The sequence below is a fragment of the Dendropsophus ebraccatus genome, chromosome 3 (assembly GCF_027789765.1).
Source record: "Dendropsophus ebraccatus isolate aDenEbr1 chromosome 3, aDenEbr1.pat, whole genome shotgun sequence".
Lineage (NCBI taxonomy): Eukaryota > Metazoa > Chordata > Amphibia > Anura > Hylidae > Dendropsophus > Dendropsophus ebraccatus.
This window is the reverse complement of record NC_091456.1, coordinates 167,416,406-167,433,382: the sequence shown is the minus strand read 5'-3', so window position 1 is coordinate 167,433,382 and position 16,977 is coordinate 167,416,406. Positions and strand designations below refer to the sequence as shown.

Genomic DNA, 16,977 nt, shown 5'->3' with positions numbered 1-16,977 from the left:
TTGGAAGTTGCACCTATCACTCCCTATAAATCTCAGCATGCCCTGTCCCTCGTGTTGGAGCCTCTACATGCTTCCCATAGCGTTTGGCCCAGCTCCCTGTTGTTCCTGGCCTCAGTCCTTGTTCCTAGTCCCTGTCCGCTGTCCCGGACCCTAGTCCCTGTCCGCTGCTTACCCATTGTTCCTGAGCACTGCCTGCCACCTGCGGTTACGCCTACAGACCTCTGCCTGCATCATCTGCCTACTGCTCCTGCCACGCCTCGCCTGCTGTCACTAGCAACCAAGCCAGGGGTAGCGACCTGGGGGTCGCCTGCCGCAGCAAGTCCATCCCGCCTTGCGGCGGGCTCTGGTGAGAACCAGCGGCCCCTTAGACTCCGCTCCCTGGTGCGGTTACTACCATCGCTAGTGACAGTTCAGTGTATCCACGACTCCAGGCGTTACATCTATGCACAGGCGGAGACCGCCGTCCGCCGAAAGAATTGGCATGTCAGTTCTTTTGCCGGAAGGCGGAATTTCCCGGCCAAAGAACGGTGTCTATGGCACGGGCGGAGAGGCGCGCCGCCTTGAGCGGGTATGAGCAACGGAATCCACCAGAACTTATCCTTGTGGATTCCGTAGTGTGAACCCACCCAAAGAGTATATGAAAAATTTAAATATAAAAAACAAATTGGTGTATTATCATGGAAAATAAATTATTAGAGCCCGATCGTTCAGCTTTTGCTTACCGGTGGCTGAAGAAGTTGGACAGTCCTGGAAAACATGGATACAGCCATAGGCCATACCTATGTTTTCCCAGATTCTCTAGGGCTGCATCCAACTTCTTTAGCCACCAGTATTCAAATTCCGAGCGCCGGGGTTCAGACGGACCCAAGGACTACATATTACCAATACATGAAATTCAATTGTTTATCCCAAACCTGACACAACACTAGACTTACTTTTGTTCATCTTGTCTCATAATATATATAAAGTAATAAAAAAATTCTCAACTTAATAAAAAAAAAAAAATTGTGTACAGCAAACATAGTGGCAGTGTAGTATCGTATATGAGCAATCAAATCCCCTAGGACTATAGTAAAAAAAAAAGTTAAGCTGTAAATTTTTGTAAATTGAATTTTTTTTCTCCATCTTGTCTTTTTTTTTAATTTTTTTTTTTACTTTTTTAAAAAGTGCTTTTTGATGTCCCCCTTTCATTTATCCTGAAATTCACTCCTTTTCTGTCCTATATAACTTTTATTCTCCTTCGTTCTCTTTTTTATTCTCCTTTCTATGAAGCTGTGCAAAAGCTTGTTTTTTGCAGAGTCAGTACAAAATAACCCTACAATTCCGACAGGTGGGTATTTTGTTTTCTAGACGGTGTTCACCTTGTGGGATATAAATTACATTTATTGTGTTTTATGCCACGTTTTTGACGTATAAAAAAGTTTTTAGGCAACCAAATTTACTCTAGGGTACATCACAGTGGAAATTTATGCCCATTAGAGGAATTTATCAATGGTTTTTGTGTAGCTTTTGGCAAAAAATGTGTACAAAATGTATATGGTGTTTTTACATTATTTGGTGATCGGTCTGGTCTAGATGGAAGACGCTGGGTTCACACTGCTGTCCGCCACTGGTATTCATGTGTCACACTGGGATTCTTCATACATACACTCAGTAAACTAAGGCTGAGTATGCGTGTGGCCTGTAATCCAATAATGCTCCACAGGGTGGCAGTGTGGCATAGATGTGATCTGTATCCTCAGTGCTGAGGGATAGAAGTCACTTCGGTAGAAGTTGGATATAGATGAAAATATACATGTAGCTAGCTATATGTGCATCACAGCCTTCCTGGACATATTCATCTGTAGTATATGGATATCACAGTTTAGGATACATATGTATACACTTTGCGGAATTCCTGGTTAAGTCCTCCTGCACACATCTGTGGGCCGGCTGCAATCATGAACCATAAGTATGTCCGGAGTGTAATACGGCCGTATAACTGCAGACGCTATCTTTTTGCGGTTCGGGCTGCAGGCAAATGCACAGAGGTTAGAATCCATGGTGCTACACACTGGCCCATAGACTTTAATGGGTCCTAAACAATCTGCAATTGTGCAAGAGGCCTTAGTCATTCCAGGAGCCCCAACAGAAATGTCGGGATCAATGGATAACATTTGACGGACCTTAAGAATAAATGTGACGCGTTTTACCGCACGGTGAGCAGTATAAAACCTAAAAACAAAGAATTGCACATTTTGGCTATGTTTCTCTTTCGAGGTAATAAAGCCGCTCAGGATCCTTGGCGAGCCGGGTGCTTAAGGTATATAGCCCTGAGTATGTAAGTTAGGGCTACACGGTGACATTTACTACACGATACCGCAGAGTAATATTCATGCACTTGGTCCGCAAATGGCTGCTGTGCGACTTTTACTATTGTAATATTGTGATTTTACTGTAAAATAACTTTCCGAAACTTTTTTTTGCGTAGTGTAGTATGTAGCACTAACATTATGTCAAATGCTGCGCGGCAATATTTGCGTCATGTGACCAAAGCCTCATTCACTTTACAGCTCCCGTAAGCGCCACAGATCTCCTGCACGGACGTGAATCCACGGCCAGATCCTACTCTTACATTAGGGACACATGAGGGCGACCTCAGTCATGTGATCAAAGTCCACCGCTTTGCGTTTATTTCCTCAGTCGCAGCTATTGTAAGTGCATAGGTCGGCCTAGTGGTCTGCACATGGCTGCCACCAGGACCACCAGGTTTTCACATAGTTTTTCAGGTCGGGGTCATGTGACCCCTGCAACCAAGACCACCAGATTTTTACATTGGGGTCACATGACCATGACCTGAAACACAATCACGTCCACTGGCTGCCATGTAAAGGAGGGGGGGCGGTGATCTTAGCCCATGTGACCAATATCGCGGCCAAAGTAGCTCCTAACCTTATGGTACTTTTACACGGAGCGATAATTCGCCCAATCGCACGATTAACGATTTCGAAGTAACAAATTTTTTTAATAACGATCAGCGTTTAGACGGAACGATATATCGTACAGAAAAATCATTTAGCGATCGTTTTGCGATCGCTTAAGCCTATCTCGCACATAGGCTAAATCGGTGAAAGACTGTTTACACGGAACGATCTGCGAATTTTTTGCGAACGACCAACGATGATTTGAGAACATGCTAAAAGATGAAAATGAACGATTTCTCGCTCGTCGTTTGATCGTTCGCTGCGTTTACACGTACGATTATCGTTCAAATTCGATCGTTATCGTGCAAATTCGAACGATAATCGTTCCGTGTAAAAGGACCATTAAAGTTACCCATGCGACTATCACTCCCATCAGGGCGATTAACCCGCTCACTGCCATGGTTGGGAGTAAACATGGCGAAGTGAGATTAATAAAACACTACTATGTTAAAGGGGACGCACAAAAAAAAAAAAAAAATAATGTTAATGCATTCTCTGTGTATTGTGGCCTGAGTATTACTAATAATCTCCCCTAGTAATGAATTATTCTTCGGGAACATTCCTCGCCTGCCGCACAGTAAGGGTTAAGGCCACTGTGTTTACACTGCTCCAGGGGGCGGGGCCATACAGCGCACAGGTCCGAAGCCGTCTCCATAACAACCCCACTATGTGTAACTAACCCTGTGTAACCAGCACGAACGGGGCGGGGAGAGCATGAAGGACAGCGGTTTCCGCCAATCACTGAGAGACATTCCGCTCGCCCAGCCAATCAGCGAGCCGGAGCTGCAGAGCGAAGGGCGGTCCTTCTGTACCTGCTGAATGAGAGCTGCGTCCATAGTAGCAGGTGAAGCTCCGGGTGCTGCTGGGAGGATCCCCATCCTGAGACTGCTGCGAGGTGATATAGACTCCTAGACCTATAAGAAGCTACAATCACTATTATTCTATCTATCCCACTATGTCTGCACTTCCTGCTCCTCTCTGTTACTTCACAAACTTCCAAAACTCCTTAGAATGAGCTTCTTCCTTCATCTCCGCCTTATAATATGGGGTATCATTATATAACCTATGGATTATGGGTAATGGTGGGTGCACACCTGCCTCCTGATTACTATCATTGGTGCAATATAACGGGAAAAAAAATGTCGCCGCCTTACTGACCCATCGACCTTAATGGCATCTATGATTTTTGCAGCATGGCGCAATATGGCGCTCTGTAGTTTTTGGTGACTGAGCGTAAGGGTGGCCACTAAGACACCAACGAGATGGCTGCCACATGTACAGTCAGATGATAGCTGCGCTCCCGCATCTTGTCGCATTCAGGCCTCCATGCATTGCACGACCATTAGTGTGCAGCCTGTACATTGACATGAAGATGGCAGTGCCGCATTGATTGCCAGTGATTGCATTGATTGCCTCCATTTCATTGATTTTTGGTCACAAGTTGCGTGCAACTCTGTCAGCACCGTTACATGGGACTGCCAGCTGCTCGCAAGTTCACATTGATTATCATTAGGTGCGATGGGGCAATATAACGTTGCGATCTTCATGTTGCGCCACCAATGTCTACGTGTGGTCCTGGCCTTCGAAAAATCAGTCACAAGTTAGTATAACTTACTGTACATTAGGTCAGTTCTAAAAAAGTCGTGTGTAACCAAACCAAAAATTAGGAGCGTTGTGTCTGGACCGCGCTGACAATCATCACATGCAATGGCGTCGCCCTTTTCTGCCATCTCTCGTCTGCCACATGTTCTATGTTATTTTATAGGGAGATGTGTGGCTGTGGGTGATGATTTTTTTGATGGGTCAAAACAACCTGTTCAGCCAACAGACAGACGATAATCACCCCTATAAATGGCGCATGGTACCTGGGTGCCCTGAAACAGATTCTGCTTATACATCCGTATTCAATAATTGGCGATCAGTTGTCATATAGCCTTGTCTTTTGTCTTGTCTCTAAAGTACTGCTTTGTGTAGAGTTACCCTTTAAAAAGGTTATCAGTAGTGTTGAATGGACTTGAAGAAGCAGCCTGCAGGACTACATCCAACTTCCACAGATACCGGAAATCAAAAGCCGAGCATTCGGCTTCGGAGAAGTTGCCAAACAGACAGTGGCTAAAAAAACAGTACTCACCTGCCCCAACTCCCTGCAGCTGCCATTTCGACGTGCCTCACTTCCTGCCACTCCACTTCTGATGACATATCATCTGTGCAGGAAATACCCACTGAGCCGGTCACTGGCTGCGGGGGGGGGGGGGGGGGGGGTTGAGTTATTAGAAATGTTATTGGAAGTGTTCAGCATCAGGGAACGGGAGAGATCAGAATGGCAGCTGTGTGGGAGCAGGGCGGGTGAGTATGTCTTTTTGTATTGTTAAAGAACCCCCACTGCTTTTTAAAAAAAAAAAACCTTTAATCCAGTGTATACACCTGTATTACAGCACCTGTACCTCTGTAGGTGCTCACCAGGGATCGTTCTGCTTAGTTCTGGACATGGGAGGCTACAGTCTCTACATCCTATGATTTTAGTGCACAAGTGCACATTGTGCATAATGGGGCATTTATATTCTCTAGGCCTGGAGCATCTGCACCAGTGATATTTCTTGGAACAACCCAAGAATAATGAAGCCTTTTCTGCTGATACAACTTGGTTATCAGTGACCACCTGTCTGCTCCAGAGCCCCGTACACAGTAGGGATCACTGATCTGTTGTGTTACACATGTAGGGACCAGAGCCCATACACAGTAGGGATCACTGATCTTTTGTGTCACACATGTCTTCTGCGGGGCCCCATACACAGTAGGGATCACTTATCTGTTGTGTTGCACACGTCTGCTCCGGAGCCCCATACACAGTAGGGATCACTTATCTGTTGTGTTGCACACGTCTGCTCCGGAGCCCCATACACAGTAGGGATCACTGATCTGTTGTGTTACACTTCTGCTCCGTAACCTCATACACAGTAGGGATCACTGATATGTTGTGTTACACATGTAGGGACCAGAGCCCATACACAGTAGGGATCACTGATCTTTTGTGTCACACATGTCTTCTGCGGGGCCCCATACACAGTAGGGATCACTGATCTGTTGTGTTACACATGTAGGGACCAGAGCCCATACACAGTAGGGATCACTGATCTTTTGTGTCACACATGTCTTCTGCGGGGCCCCATACACAGTAGGGATCACTGATCTGTTGTGTTACACATGTAGGGACCAGAGCCCATACACAGTAGGGATCACTGATCTTTTGTGTCACACATGTCTTCTGCGGGGCCCCATACACAGTAGGGATCACTTATCTGTTGTGTTACACATGTAGGGACCAGAGCCCATACACAGTAGGGATCACTGATCTTTTGTGTCACACATGTCTTCTGCGGGGCCCCATACACAGTAGGGATCACTTATCTGTTGTGTTGCACACGTCTGCTCCGGAGCCCCATACACAGTAGGGATCACTGATCTGTTGTGTTACGCGTCTGCTCCGGAGCCCCATACACAGTAGGGATCACTGATATGTTGTGTAACACATATCTGCTTCGGAGCCCCATACTAAGTAGGGATCACTGATCATGTTTGGTAGCCCCCTGGGTCATTATGGTGGCTGCTCCACTGTAGCGTGTTGTCCGCCCTCACACACCTTCATAGCCGACAGGCACCTCTCACATGAATAGCAGGTGATGCTCTGCAATGTCTGTGTCTCTTATTCACAATGGCGCCATCTTTGTTTTCTCCAGTATTACAGGTATGCAGGCGGCCATGTTGACCAGGATTACTGCCCCCTCCATCCTGTTATACCGGAGAATAGAAAATCCGGCATTTCACAAATTCCCTTTCTTAATGTTTAGCCAGACGACTTGTCAATGAGTAACAGGGATCGGGCCGCGGGGAAGGAGATCCCACGGTTATAAGTCCTGATCTGTATGGTGAGATATGTTGGGGTGGGATGAGGACTCTGGGTGCCCCAGGCAGGGGGTTCAGCGCGCCCCCCACTACCACCATTATTATTACTCGATCATCTGGATTATTATTAATCCATAAATCCCTCTGTATATGCGTAGATGTTCTGCTCAGGTGAGCGTCCATGCAGAGGAGAAGTAAGGCCCTGCCAGACAGCAGCTTATACCTCTCATCCTTCCTGACATGATCTCCGGAGCTGAGTTACCGCATTTACTTCTGTTACGTAATTGTTATGGTGCCCCCTGGCTGTAGCATACTAGTTATAGCACCACCCACCAACACCCACAGGGGGCCCCTGCTGTTATATACTAGTTGTGGGGGCCCTGCTATTATGTACTAGTTAAGCTTTTATATACTAGTTGTGGGGGCCCTGCTGTTATATACTAGTTGTGGGGGCCCCTGCTGTTATATACTAGTTGTGGGGGCCCTGCTGTTATATACTAGTTGTGGGGGCCCCTGCTGTTATATACTAGTTGTGGGGGCCCTGCTGTTATATACTAGTTGTGGGGGCCCTGCTGTTACATACTAGTTTTGGGGGCCCTGCTGTTATATACTAGTTGTGGGGGCCCTGCTGTTATATACTAGTTGTGGGGGCCCTGCTGTTATATACTAGTTGTGGGGGCCCTGCTGTTATATACTAGTTGTGGGGCCCTGCTGTTATATACTAGTTGTGGAGCCCCTGCTGTTATATACTAGTTGTGTGGGCCCTGCTGTTATATACTAGTTTTGGGGGCCCTGCTGTTATATACTAGTTGTGGGGGCCCTGCTGTTATATACTAGTTGTGGGGGCCCTGCTGTTATATACTAGTTGTGGGGGCCCTGCTGTTATATACTAGTTGTGGGGCCCTGCTGTTATATACTAGTTGTGGAGCCCCTGCTGTTATATACTAGTTGTGTGGGCCCTGCTGTTATATAGTAGTTGTGGAGCCCCTGCTGTTACATACTAGTTGTTGGGGCCCTGCTGTTATATACTAGTTATGGGGCCCCTGCTGTTACATACTAGTTGTGGGGGCCCCTGCTGTTATATACTAGTTATGGGGCCCCTGCTGTTATATAGTAGTTCTGGGGGCCCTGCTGTTATATACTAGTTGTGGGGCCCTCCTGTTATATAGTAGTCGTGGGGCCCCTGCTGTTTCATAATTTGTTGTGGGGGCCCTTCTGTTACATACTAGTTGTGGGGGCCCCTGCTGTTATATACTAGTTGTGGGGGCCCTGCTATTATGTACTAGTTGTGGGGGCCCCTGCTGTTATATACTAGTTGTGGGGGCCCTGCTGTTATATACTAGTTGTGGGGGCCCCTGTTGTTATATACTAGTTGTGTGGGCCCTGCTGTTATATACTAGTTGTGAGGGCCCCTGCTGTTATATACTAGTTGTGGGGCCCCTGCTGTTATATACTAGTTGTGGGGCCCCTCCTGTTACATACTAGTTGTGAGGGCCCCTACTGTTATATACTAGTTGTGGGGCCCCTGCTGTTATTTACTAGTTGTGGGGCCCCTGCTGTTATATACTAGTTGTGGGGCCCCTGCTGTTATATACTAGTTGTGGGGGCCCCTGCTGTTATATACTAGTTGTGGGGGCCCTGCTGTTATATACTAGTTGTGGGGGCCCTGCTGTTATATACTAGTTGTTGGGGCCCTGCTGTTATATAGTAGTTGTGGGGCCCCTGCTGTTATATACTAGTTGTGGGGGCCCTGCTGTTATATACTAGTTGTGGGGGCCCTGCTGTTATATACTAGTTGTGGGGGCCCTGCTGTTATATACTAGTTGTGGGGGCCCCGCTGTTATATACTAGTTGTCGGGGCACCTGCTGTTACATACTAGTTGTGGGGACCCTGCTGTTATATACTATTTGTGGGGGCCCTACTGTTATATAGTAGTTGTGGGGCCCTGCTGTTATATACTAGTTGTCGGGGCCCCTGCTGTTATATAGTAGTTGTGGGGGCCCTGCTGTTATATAGTATTTGTGGGGGCCCTGCTGTTATATACTAGTTGTGGGGGCCCCTGTGTTTAATTATCATTGTGGGTACCCCTGCTGTTACATATTAGTCTACATTCCCTGCTGTTATATACCTGGTGGGGCACCCCCTGCTGTTATATACCTGGTGGGGCACCCCCTGCTGTTATATACCTGGTGGGGCACCCCCTGCTGTTATATACCTGGTGGGGCACCCCCTGCTGTATACAGTGTTTGTCTCATCCATTATTCTTGTGTAGCGCTATATTGTTAGAAGTCTTCCATGTTTGCTCTATGTCCTCTAGATGGCCGGCACAGCTAGAAAAGACCGCGAGATGGCGATGGAGGCGAAGAAAAAATTAACCGGATGTACAGATCCATTAGAGAAGCTTCGTCTGCAGTGTCTATCCCGGGGGTCCGCCGGAATCAAGGGCCTGGGGAGGTGAGCTAAGCCCCCTGCAGTAGTGTGTGTGACAGAGATTTTGTCTCCCCATCTCCGGAGCTGCCATTAATACACCCCTCTCTATGTGAAGACTCTGCTCATTCTGTCCCAGTCTACACAGTAAAACCAACCATGTTATCTACAGAGAACAGGGATTTTTCTGCCACTTGTGCAATGTTACGTACTGCTGCAATAGTTGCATAAAAAAATGCTAAATATAAAATACTTATGTCAGTATAGGATCCCCTTAAAGGGGGAATCCACCCAGAATGACAGGGACTGGTCAGAGGATATCAGCGATGACGTCTAGGAGTTTGGCTGTATATAAGCTATGAGATAACGCTGTAGGATATTATATGTTTCCTTTGTTGTTCTCGCGCAGAGTATTTAAGATCATGGATGACGATAATAGTCGCTCGCTGGATTTTAAGGAATTTTTAAAAGGACTGAACGACTACGGTGTGATGATAGAGAAGAGCGAGGCGCAGCAGCTTTTCTCTGTTTTTGACAAAGATGGAAGTGGAACCATAGACTTCGATGAGTTCCTGGTCACGTTGCGGGTGAGTGACTACAGAGTATAAATGGTTTAATGTTTTTATGTACACTGTACAATGTATCAGTCTGGGGTCCAGGCTGTAGAGCTCACAGAGCATTGTCTAGACTGGATACAATTGTATCACTTCTCAGCTGAGAGCAGGACTAGCTATGTACAATGTATCAGTCTGGGGTCCAGGCTGTAGAGCTCACAGAGCATTGTCTAGACTGGATACAATTGTATCACTTCTCAGCTGAGAGCAGGACTAGCTATGTACAATGTATCAGTCTGAGGTCCAGGCTGTAGAGCTCACAGAGCATTGTCTAGACTGGATACAATTGTATCACTTCTCAGCTGAGAGCAGGACTAGCTATGTACAATGTATCAGTCTGGAGTCCAGGCTGTAGAGCTCACAGAGCATTGTCTAGACTGGATACAATTGTATCTATAACTCAGCTGAGAGCAGGACTAGCTATGTACAATGTATCAGTCTGGAGTCCAGGCTGTAGAGCTCACAGAGCATTGTCTAGACTGGTTACAATTGTATCACTTCTCAGCTGAGAGCAGGGCTAGCTATGTACAATGTGTCAGTCTGGAGTCCAGGCTGTAGAGCTCACAGAGCATTGTCTAGACTTCTCAGCTGAGAGCAGGACTAGCTATGTACAATGTATCAGTCTGGGGTCCAGGCTGTAGAGCTCACAGAGCATTGTCTAGACTGGATACAACTGTATCACTTCTCAGCTGGGAGCAGGACTAGCTATGTACAATGTATCAGTCTGGAGTCCAGGCTGTAGAGCTCTCAGAGCATTGTCTAGACTGGATACAATTGTATCACTTCTCAGCTGAGAGCAGGATTAGCTATATACAATGTATCAGTCTGGAGTCCAGGCTGTAGAGCTCACAGAGCATTGTCTAGACTGGATACAATTGTATCACTTCTCAGCTGAGAGCAGGACTAGCTATGTACAATGTATCAGTCTGGGGTCCAGGCTGTAGAGCTCACAGAGCATTGTCTAGACTTCTCAGCTGAGAGCAGGACTAGCTATGTACAGGCTAAATTCTCTGAATGTATGGATGAGTGGCTTGTCTACTATAGCTTTATTGCCTGTAATCCTTATTCTCCCAGCCGCCTATGTCGAATGCAAGGAAGGAGATGATCATGCAGGCTTTCCGGAAGCTGGACAAGACCGGAGATGGGGTTGTGACCATTGAGGACTTACGAGGCGTCTACAACGCAAAATACCATCCAAAGTATCAGAACGGGGAGTGGACGGAAGATCAAGTCTTTAGGAGTTTTCTAGATAACTTTGACTCTCCGTATGATAAAGACGGTCAGGTATGTGATGGAATCCCATAATCTATATACTGCATGGAGCTGTCAGAATTACCGGTGAGGACCCCATAGCAGCTCCATGATCTAGTATGGCTGCACTATCCCTTCCATGTGACACATAGCTTTATAGCAGGGGGGTCAGACCGGGGACCTCCAGCTGTTGCAAAACTATAATTGTCATCATGCCTGGACTGACAAATCTTAAGCTTTTCAGGCATGATGGCATTTGTAGTTTTGCAACAGCTAAAGGGCCCCAAGTTTGACCCTGTGCTATATAGTATGCCGACCCCATCAAGCATCCCCCATATCTCACTTTCCTATGGCCCCTGTAGCTATGCAGAGTCTTCGCACATCCCTCCTATGTATCACAATACTGAGTGTTGCTTAACGTTTCATGTTATATCTGTTGTGATTTCTTCCAGAAACAGCGCCACTCTTATCCTCAGTTTGTATCTGGTATTGCAGCTCAGTTCCATTAAAGGAGAAGTCCGGCAAAAAGTATTATTAAAGTATTGTATAGCCCCCAAAAAGTTATACAAATCACCAATATACACTTATTACGGGAAATGCTTATAAAGTGCTTTTTTTTCCCTGCACTTACTACTGCATCAAGGCTTCACTTCCTGGATAACATGGTGATGTCACTTCCTGGATAAAATGGTGATGTTACGCCCGACTCCCAGAGCTGTGCGGGCTGTGGCTGCTGGAGAGGATGATGGCAGGGGGACACTGAGGGACACAGGGCACTGGAGGGACACTTAGCATCCCTCTGCCATCATCCTCTCCAGCAGCCACAGCCCGCACAGCTCTGGGAGTCGGGTTGTGACATCACCATTTTATCCAGGAAGTGACATCACCATGTTATCCAGGAAGTGACATCACCATGTTATCCAGGAAGTGACATCACAATGTTATCCGGGAAGTGAAGCCTTAATGCAGTAGTAAGTGCAGGGAAAAAGCACTTTATAAGGATTTCCCGTAATATTGGTAATTTGTATAAATTTGGGGGCAACACAATACTTTAATAAAAAATGTTGCCGGACTTCTCCTTTAGGGTACAAACCCACACACCGTATACACAGCAGATACGCAACAAATATGCAGCAAATACTCAGCAGATTTGTTGGTACAGATTTGATGCTGTGTTCAGTTATTTAGATATAATCTGCTGCGTTTTTGCTGCGTATTTGCTGCGTGTTTGCTGCGTAACGCAGCAGTAAATACGCTGGTTATACGGTGTGTGGGTTTATACCCTTAAAGTGAATAGAGCCGAGATATAATACCACCCATCACCTGAGGATGGGAGTGGTGCTGTTCCAGAAAGAAAGCAGCCATGTTTTACCCCTTTAAGCCTAAGCGGAAAATTTGCAGAGTAAAAAAAAATGACCTAAATCTTATCTTGTAACCGTAACAGGTCACCCCGGAGGAATTCACAAACTACTACGCTGGTGTTAGCGCTTCCATTGATACAGATGTTTACTTCATCACCATGATGAAGAACGCCTGGAAACTTTAAGTGTACGGGGTGATATTTCACCAGCTATGTGTGTGCTCGACCACTAACCTATAACCCGCCTCTATAGGGAACACTAACCCATATCTCTATCCCTCACTATATCCGTAACTTACTCTTTTGTTAATAACAATGTTTCGTATTTCCCAATGAATTTAATCAATCCAATGTCATAGCAGACAGCGGCTGATCATGACGTCTGACCCCTATTACAGCTCTGGATAACCCCTATTCTAAACCATATGGCAATACACTATATAGTCAGTTTATTATATAGTAATATAAAGTCTAGTCCCTCTAGACTCCCAGGGTTAATATGTACTAACCCATAACCACCCTAGACCACCAGGACTAATAGTTGTCCATGTTAATTTTACCCTTACACAAGAAGACATAGTAGGAAGAAACTTATAATTCCTTCTAGACCACCAGGAGCAGCAATATGGCCACTAAGATTTCAACATCCTTATGTAATTGATAATATAGTACTCATGGACGGAGGGGAAATGAGGGAAACTTTCATTAACTCCCTTAAAGGACAAGTGCCATGAAAAACTTTTTCCCAGTAATTGAAGCACATTACAAAGTTATATAACTCTGTAATATGCTTCAATCACCTATCTGCCTCCCTTCCCTGTCTTTTCCCCCCTCCACCCCCCACCAGGAAGTGTCCTAACTCACACAGACCTAATGACTGTCGTCACCGTCACCAAGCTCTTCTTTCAGCTCCTTCTCCTGTTACAGCAGCCCCCCCCCCTCCCCTGCCTTGTCAGGTGACTCAGCTTGCTCAGCTCCCATTGGCTGAACAACTGCAAGCCATCACTTGGACTGGGGAGGGGGAGGCTGGTGTAACAGGACCTAGAGCAGCCCTCCTGCTGATAACTCATCCTCACAAGAAGGAGCTGCCTGGTGACGGTGACGGCAGTAATTAGGTCTGTGTGAGTTAGGACAGTTCCTGGTGGGGGGTGGAGGGGGAAAAGACAGGGAAGGGAGGCAGATAGGTGATTGAAGCACATTACAGAGTTATATAACTTTGTAATGTGCTTCAATTACTGGGAAAAAGTTTTTCATGGCACTTGTCCTTTAAGGCTATGTTCCCACAATATTACTTTGCGGCTGTCTTTTTGGATAGCCATCATTTTGGTGCATAAAGACGTCTGTCCGTTAATAATTAATGCAATTAATGAATATGATAATATTTGTGGTCAAAATGATGAACGTCCAAAGAGACAGTCGCAAACTACATTGTGTGAACATGGCCTGAAAGTGCTTTCCAGATTTTCCTATCCTCAGGGTAGGTGATTAGTCACAGATCCAGATCAGTGGGGTGATCGCCTCTAGTCCCCAATTGGACTGTAAGTATTTTGCCCCACCACCACCACCACCACCAAATGATTTGTAGTCAGATTAGTCAAACACAGAGGACAGTAAAATTCTGTTAATCTGGCGCTCAATAAACTTAGAAGGGTAAATCTGCTGCTCTGATAGCTCCCGGTCCACGCTGCTCTGCCTCCTGGGATGTGGGATCCGGACAGGAAGTGCCCGATCGAGCAATCACTGATCAATGTGGTCTTGATCTTTTTCAGCTGGTTTTGGTTATTGTTTTGTAGATGAAGATTTTATTCCAAATGTCAATGTAACTAACAAAATCTTTGTATCCTAATAACCATTGATGATTATATATATCTATTAACCCTTTCTCTCTATGTATCTAGTCGTCCAGGCTCATCTGTATACCTCCCTTTTTCTTTTGGTGCTGGGTCTTATAGATGTTTTCTTTCATTTATATTAATAATAAGTTATCATCACCAGATAATAACTTATTTTTCAAATTTTAAGTTAAACATATTTTTTGCTGAAATGTTTTCAAATTTTCCATTTAATTGTCTATATTATAGACAGTGATATATACATTGCAGTTTCCATTCTCACCGTTTGGCCTAAAACTAAGCTGAGACGTCCTGATTTGTCTGTTATAATAAGGAGGAGGCTGCTGTAAAGTGATTTGTAGAGAATTGAAGCGACAGGTGACAAGTTGATAGAGGAGACAATAGATGATGCTCACAGCTCAGCCTTACCCCTCTCTGTGGAATGACCTCTTGCCTAGTTTCTTATTTATGTCAGTGAGATAGCTTTGACTGTCCAGGCATGATGGGAATTGTAGTTATGCAACAACTGGAGGGCCGCAAGTTTGACACTTGTGCTAAGGGGGTCTCCAACATAAGGCAAAAAAATAAGCCTATGGCATTGCTCACCTGTCTGCCTCAGATCTGAAGCCACCAAGAATTAAGTTGTTTTAAAGTCTTACTTCTCTACTTCCGGGTTCAGCAGTTGCTTAGTGCTACAATTCCCAGAATACATTGCCTTCCCCCAGTACTCCATCATAGTCCTCCCACCCTGCCTGCTCTCCTCCCACAGCGCTCCTGTTAGTTCCCTGCCCATTATTATTGCACAATCAGTGAGATTGAACTGATTGCTGTAGCTGAAGACAATACACATGCTGTCGTTCTTCTATTTTCTATTTCCTGTGAGGGGTGAATCACACAAACTTGTGGTGATAGTTTCTTTAAATACCAATTTATGATATTATAGTATCCTTTTAAGAAGCCATGTAAGAAGACACCAGTATATACTTGTAAATTTTAGATAGGGGGCGCTGTTGTAGATTTTTCATCCCAGGATCTGATCACTACTCCTTGATCCAGTCCCTGACCATTATCATCCTATTACTCCAGGCTAATTCTCTTTTCATTCATATTTCATTCCAGGTAACAAAAGAAGAATTCTTGAACTATTATTCTGGAGTGAGCGCCTCCATTGACAGCGACGTTTACTTCATACTGATGATGAGGAACGCCTGGAAGTTGTGATATACAGAAATATATAGATATATTTTTTTTACGATTGTGTTTATGAGTTTTTTTTCTGGGTTGTCAGAGACATTTATTTAAGAAAATCTAGGACCAGGACTAGGTACTGGGGGGATAGGGGGGGGACTGTAAAAACTTTTTATACTTTTTATCATTGATTTAGACAAAGTTCTTAAATTGTACGAAACGCTTGTCTTCTCTTGGATTGTAAAACCTTGTAATAATTATTTGTGGCAGTCAAAATAATAGAAAATTACACATAACGGGTTTCACTCCCTAGTAGTATTTTGGGTTCATGTTATCAGGATCAGACACGGCTTTGCTGTGATTATATCTTTCCAGAGTGGTGGTACTGCTGACAGCCACCTGACACACATTTTACATTGAATATATGTGTTGGGTGGCTGTCAGCAGTACCACCACCCTGCAGAGAGCTCAGGAGGAGAAGAGGAAGGCTCACTACCTTGGGAATCTCTGATGATGTAATCTGACTTCCTCTCTTCCTTCTCTGCAGAGCTGCGGTACTGCTGACAGCCACCTGACACAATCACATAAAATGTGTGTGAATGGCACTTTGCAGTATCAGCACTCCGCATAGCATAGAGTGTAGGAGGAGCACAGGAAGGAGGCCTCCACATTTCTGCCTGTAAAAGGTTCTGTGATAGATGTCGTGCTATGGCATCCATCTCCCATAGAGGAAACTGATCATCAATTTAATGGGGATGTCATAACGTGAAATGTGCAAGATAGATACAGTGCATATTGGTAGTCATTTGGTAGAAGGGTGCATAAGTAAGTTGGTCTCAGACTTTTGCTCAGTACTGCACACTTGACAAAAAAAAATTAATCCATTGTGTACAAAACATAGAGCAGCGCACTGTAGGCTAGAAGGATGATAAGGTTAAAGTGGTAATAGGGTGCATAAGTGAGAAAGGGGAGTCTCTGACATTGCTACTCGTCACTTGCCAAAAATCATTCATTGGGGCACAGAACATGGAGCAGAGCAGTAAAGACTGTAGGAATGGAAAAGTTAAAGTTGCAAGTGGGTGCAGTGTTGTGATGTTCTGTAACTCTTAAAAGGAGCCCATTACATATCTAATAATTGTCATATTTGAGCACTGTTTATAATAATTTGCTGTATAATGTATTCCTTTGTACAAGAGTTGTGAATGTTTCCTTAGACTTGTTTTGTATATATTAAATCTAGTATCTGCCAACATTATAGAGAATGATTGTAGAAGGTGTCAGACGCTGTGTGATACCAGATTATACATAAATTCAGGAACTCACTCCACAGGTGTCACTTCTGTATTTGTTGTAGCTGAGCTGCTGTTTTTCCACTGAAGAAACTCATGTAGCTTATAGAGAGTTATAGCAAGGCAATGCTTCATGGGAAAAAATATGC

At 45.0% G+C, this 16,977-nt stretch overlaps 1 protein-coding gene across 4 annotated transcripts; it reads left to right on the top strand.

The window, feature by feature from the left end:
• Nucleotides 1-3,660: 3,660 nt before the first annotated feature.
• On the top strand, nt 3,661-16,831 carry CAPSL (calcyphosine like). 4 transcript variants are annotated; one of them, XM_069964756.1, is made up of 6 exons: nt 3,661-3,858; nt 9,185-9,321; nt 9,704-9,881; nt 10,983-11,192; nt 12,604-12,707; nt 15,471-15,561. In XM_069964756.1, the coding sequence occupies exons 2-5, from the start codon at nt 9,185-9,187 to the stop codon at nt 12,703-12,705; spliced, it is 627 nt and encodes a 208-aa protein (XP_069820857.1). In that variant the 5' UTR covers nt 3,661-3,858; the 3' UTR covers nt 12,706-12,707; nt 15,471-15,561. The 4 variants fall into 4 exon arrangements, with proteins under 4 accessions (XP_069820857.1, XP_069820854.1, XP_069820856.1 ...); XM_069964753.1 differs by lacking the exon at nt 3,661-3,858 and adding an exon at nt 6,838-6,889; XM_069964755.1 differs by lacking the exons at nt 3,661-3,858; nt 12,604-12,707 and adding an exon at nt 6,838-6,889 and having other exon boundaries at nt 15,471-16,831.
• Nucleotides 16,832-16,977: the final 146 nt, after the last annotated feature.

What these genes read in the sequence shown, in the direction of transcription:
- CAPSL (XM_069964755.1), top strand. An exon ending in GGAATCAAGGGCCTGGGGAG is followed by an intron (nt 9,322 to 9,703) that starts GTGAGCTAAGCC and finishes GTTCTCGCGCAG; the next exon opens with AGTATTTAAGATCATGGATG. An exon ending in CGTATGATAAAGACGGTCAG is followed by an intron (nt 11,193 to 15,470) that starts GTATGTGATGGA and finishes ATTTCATTCCAG; the next exon opens with GTAACAAAAGAAGAATTCTT.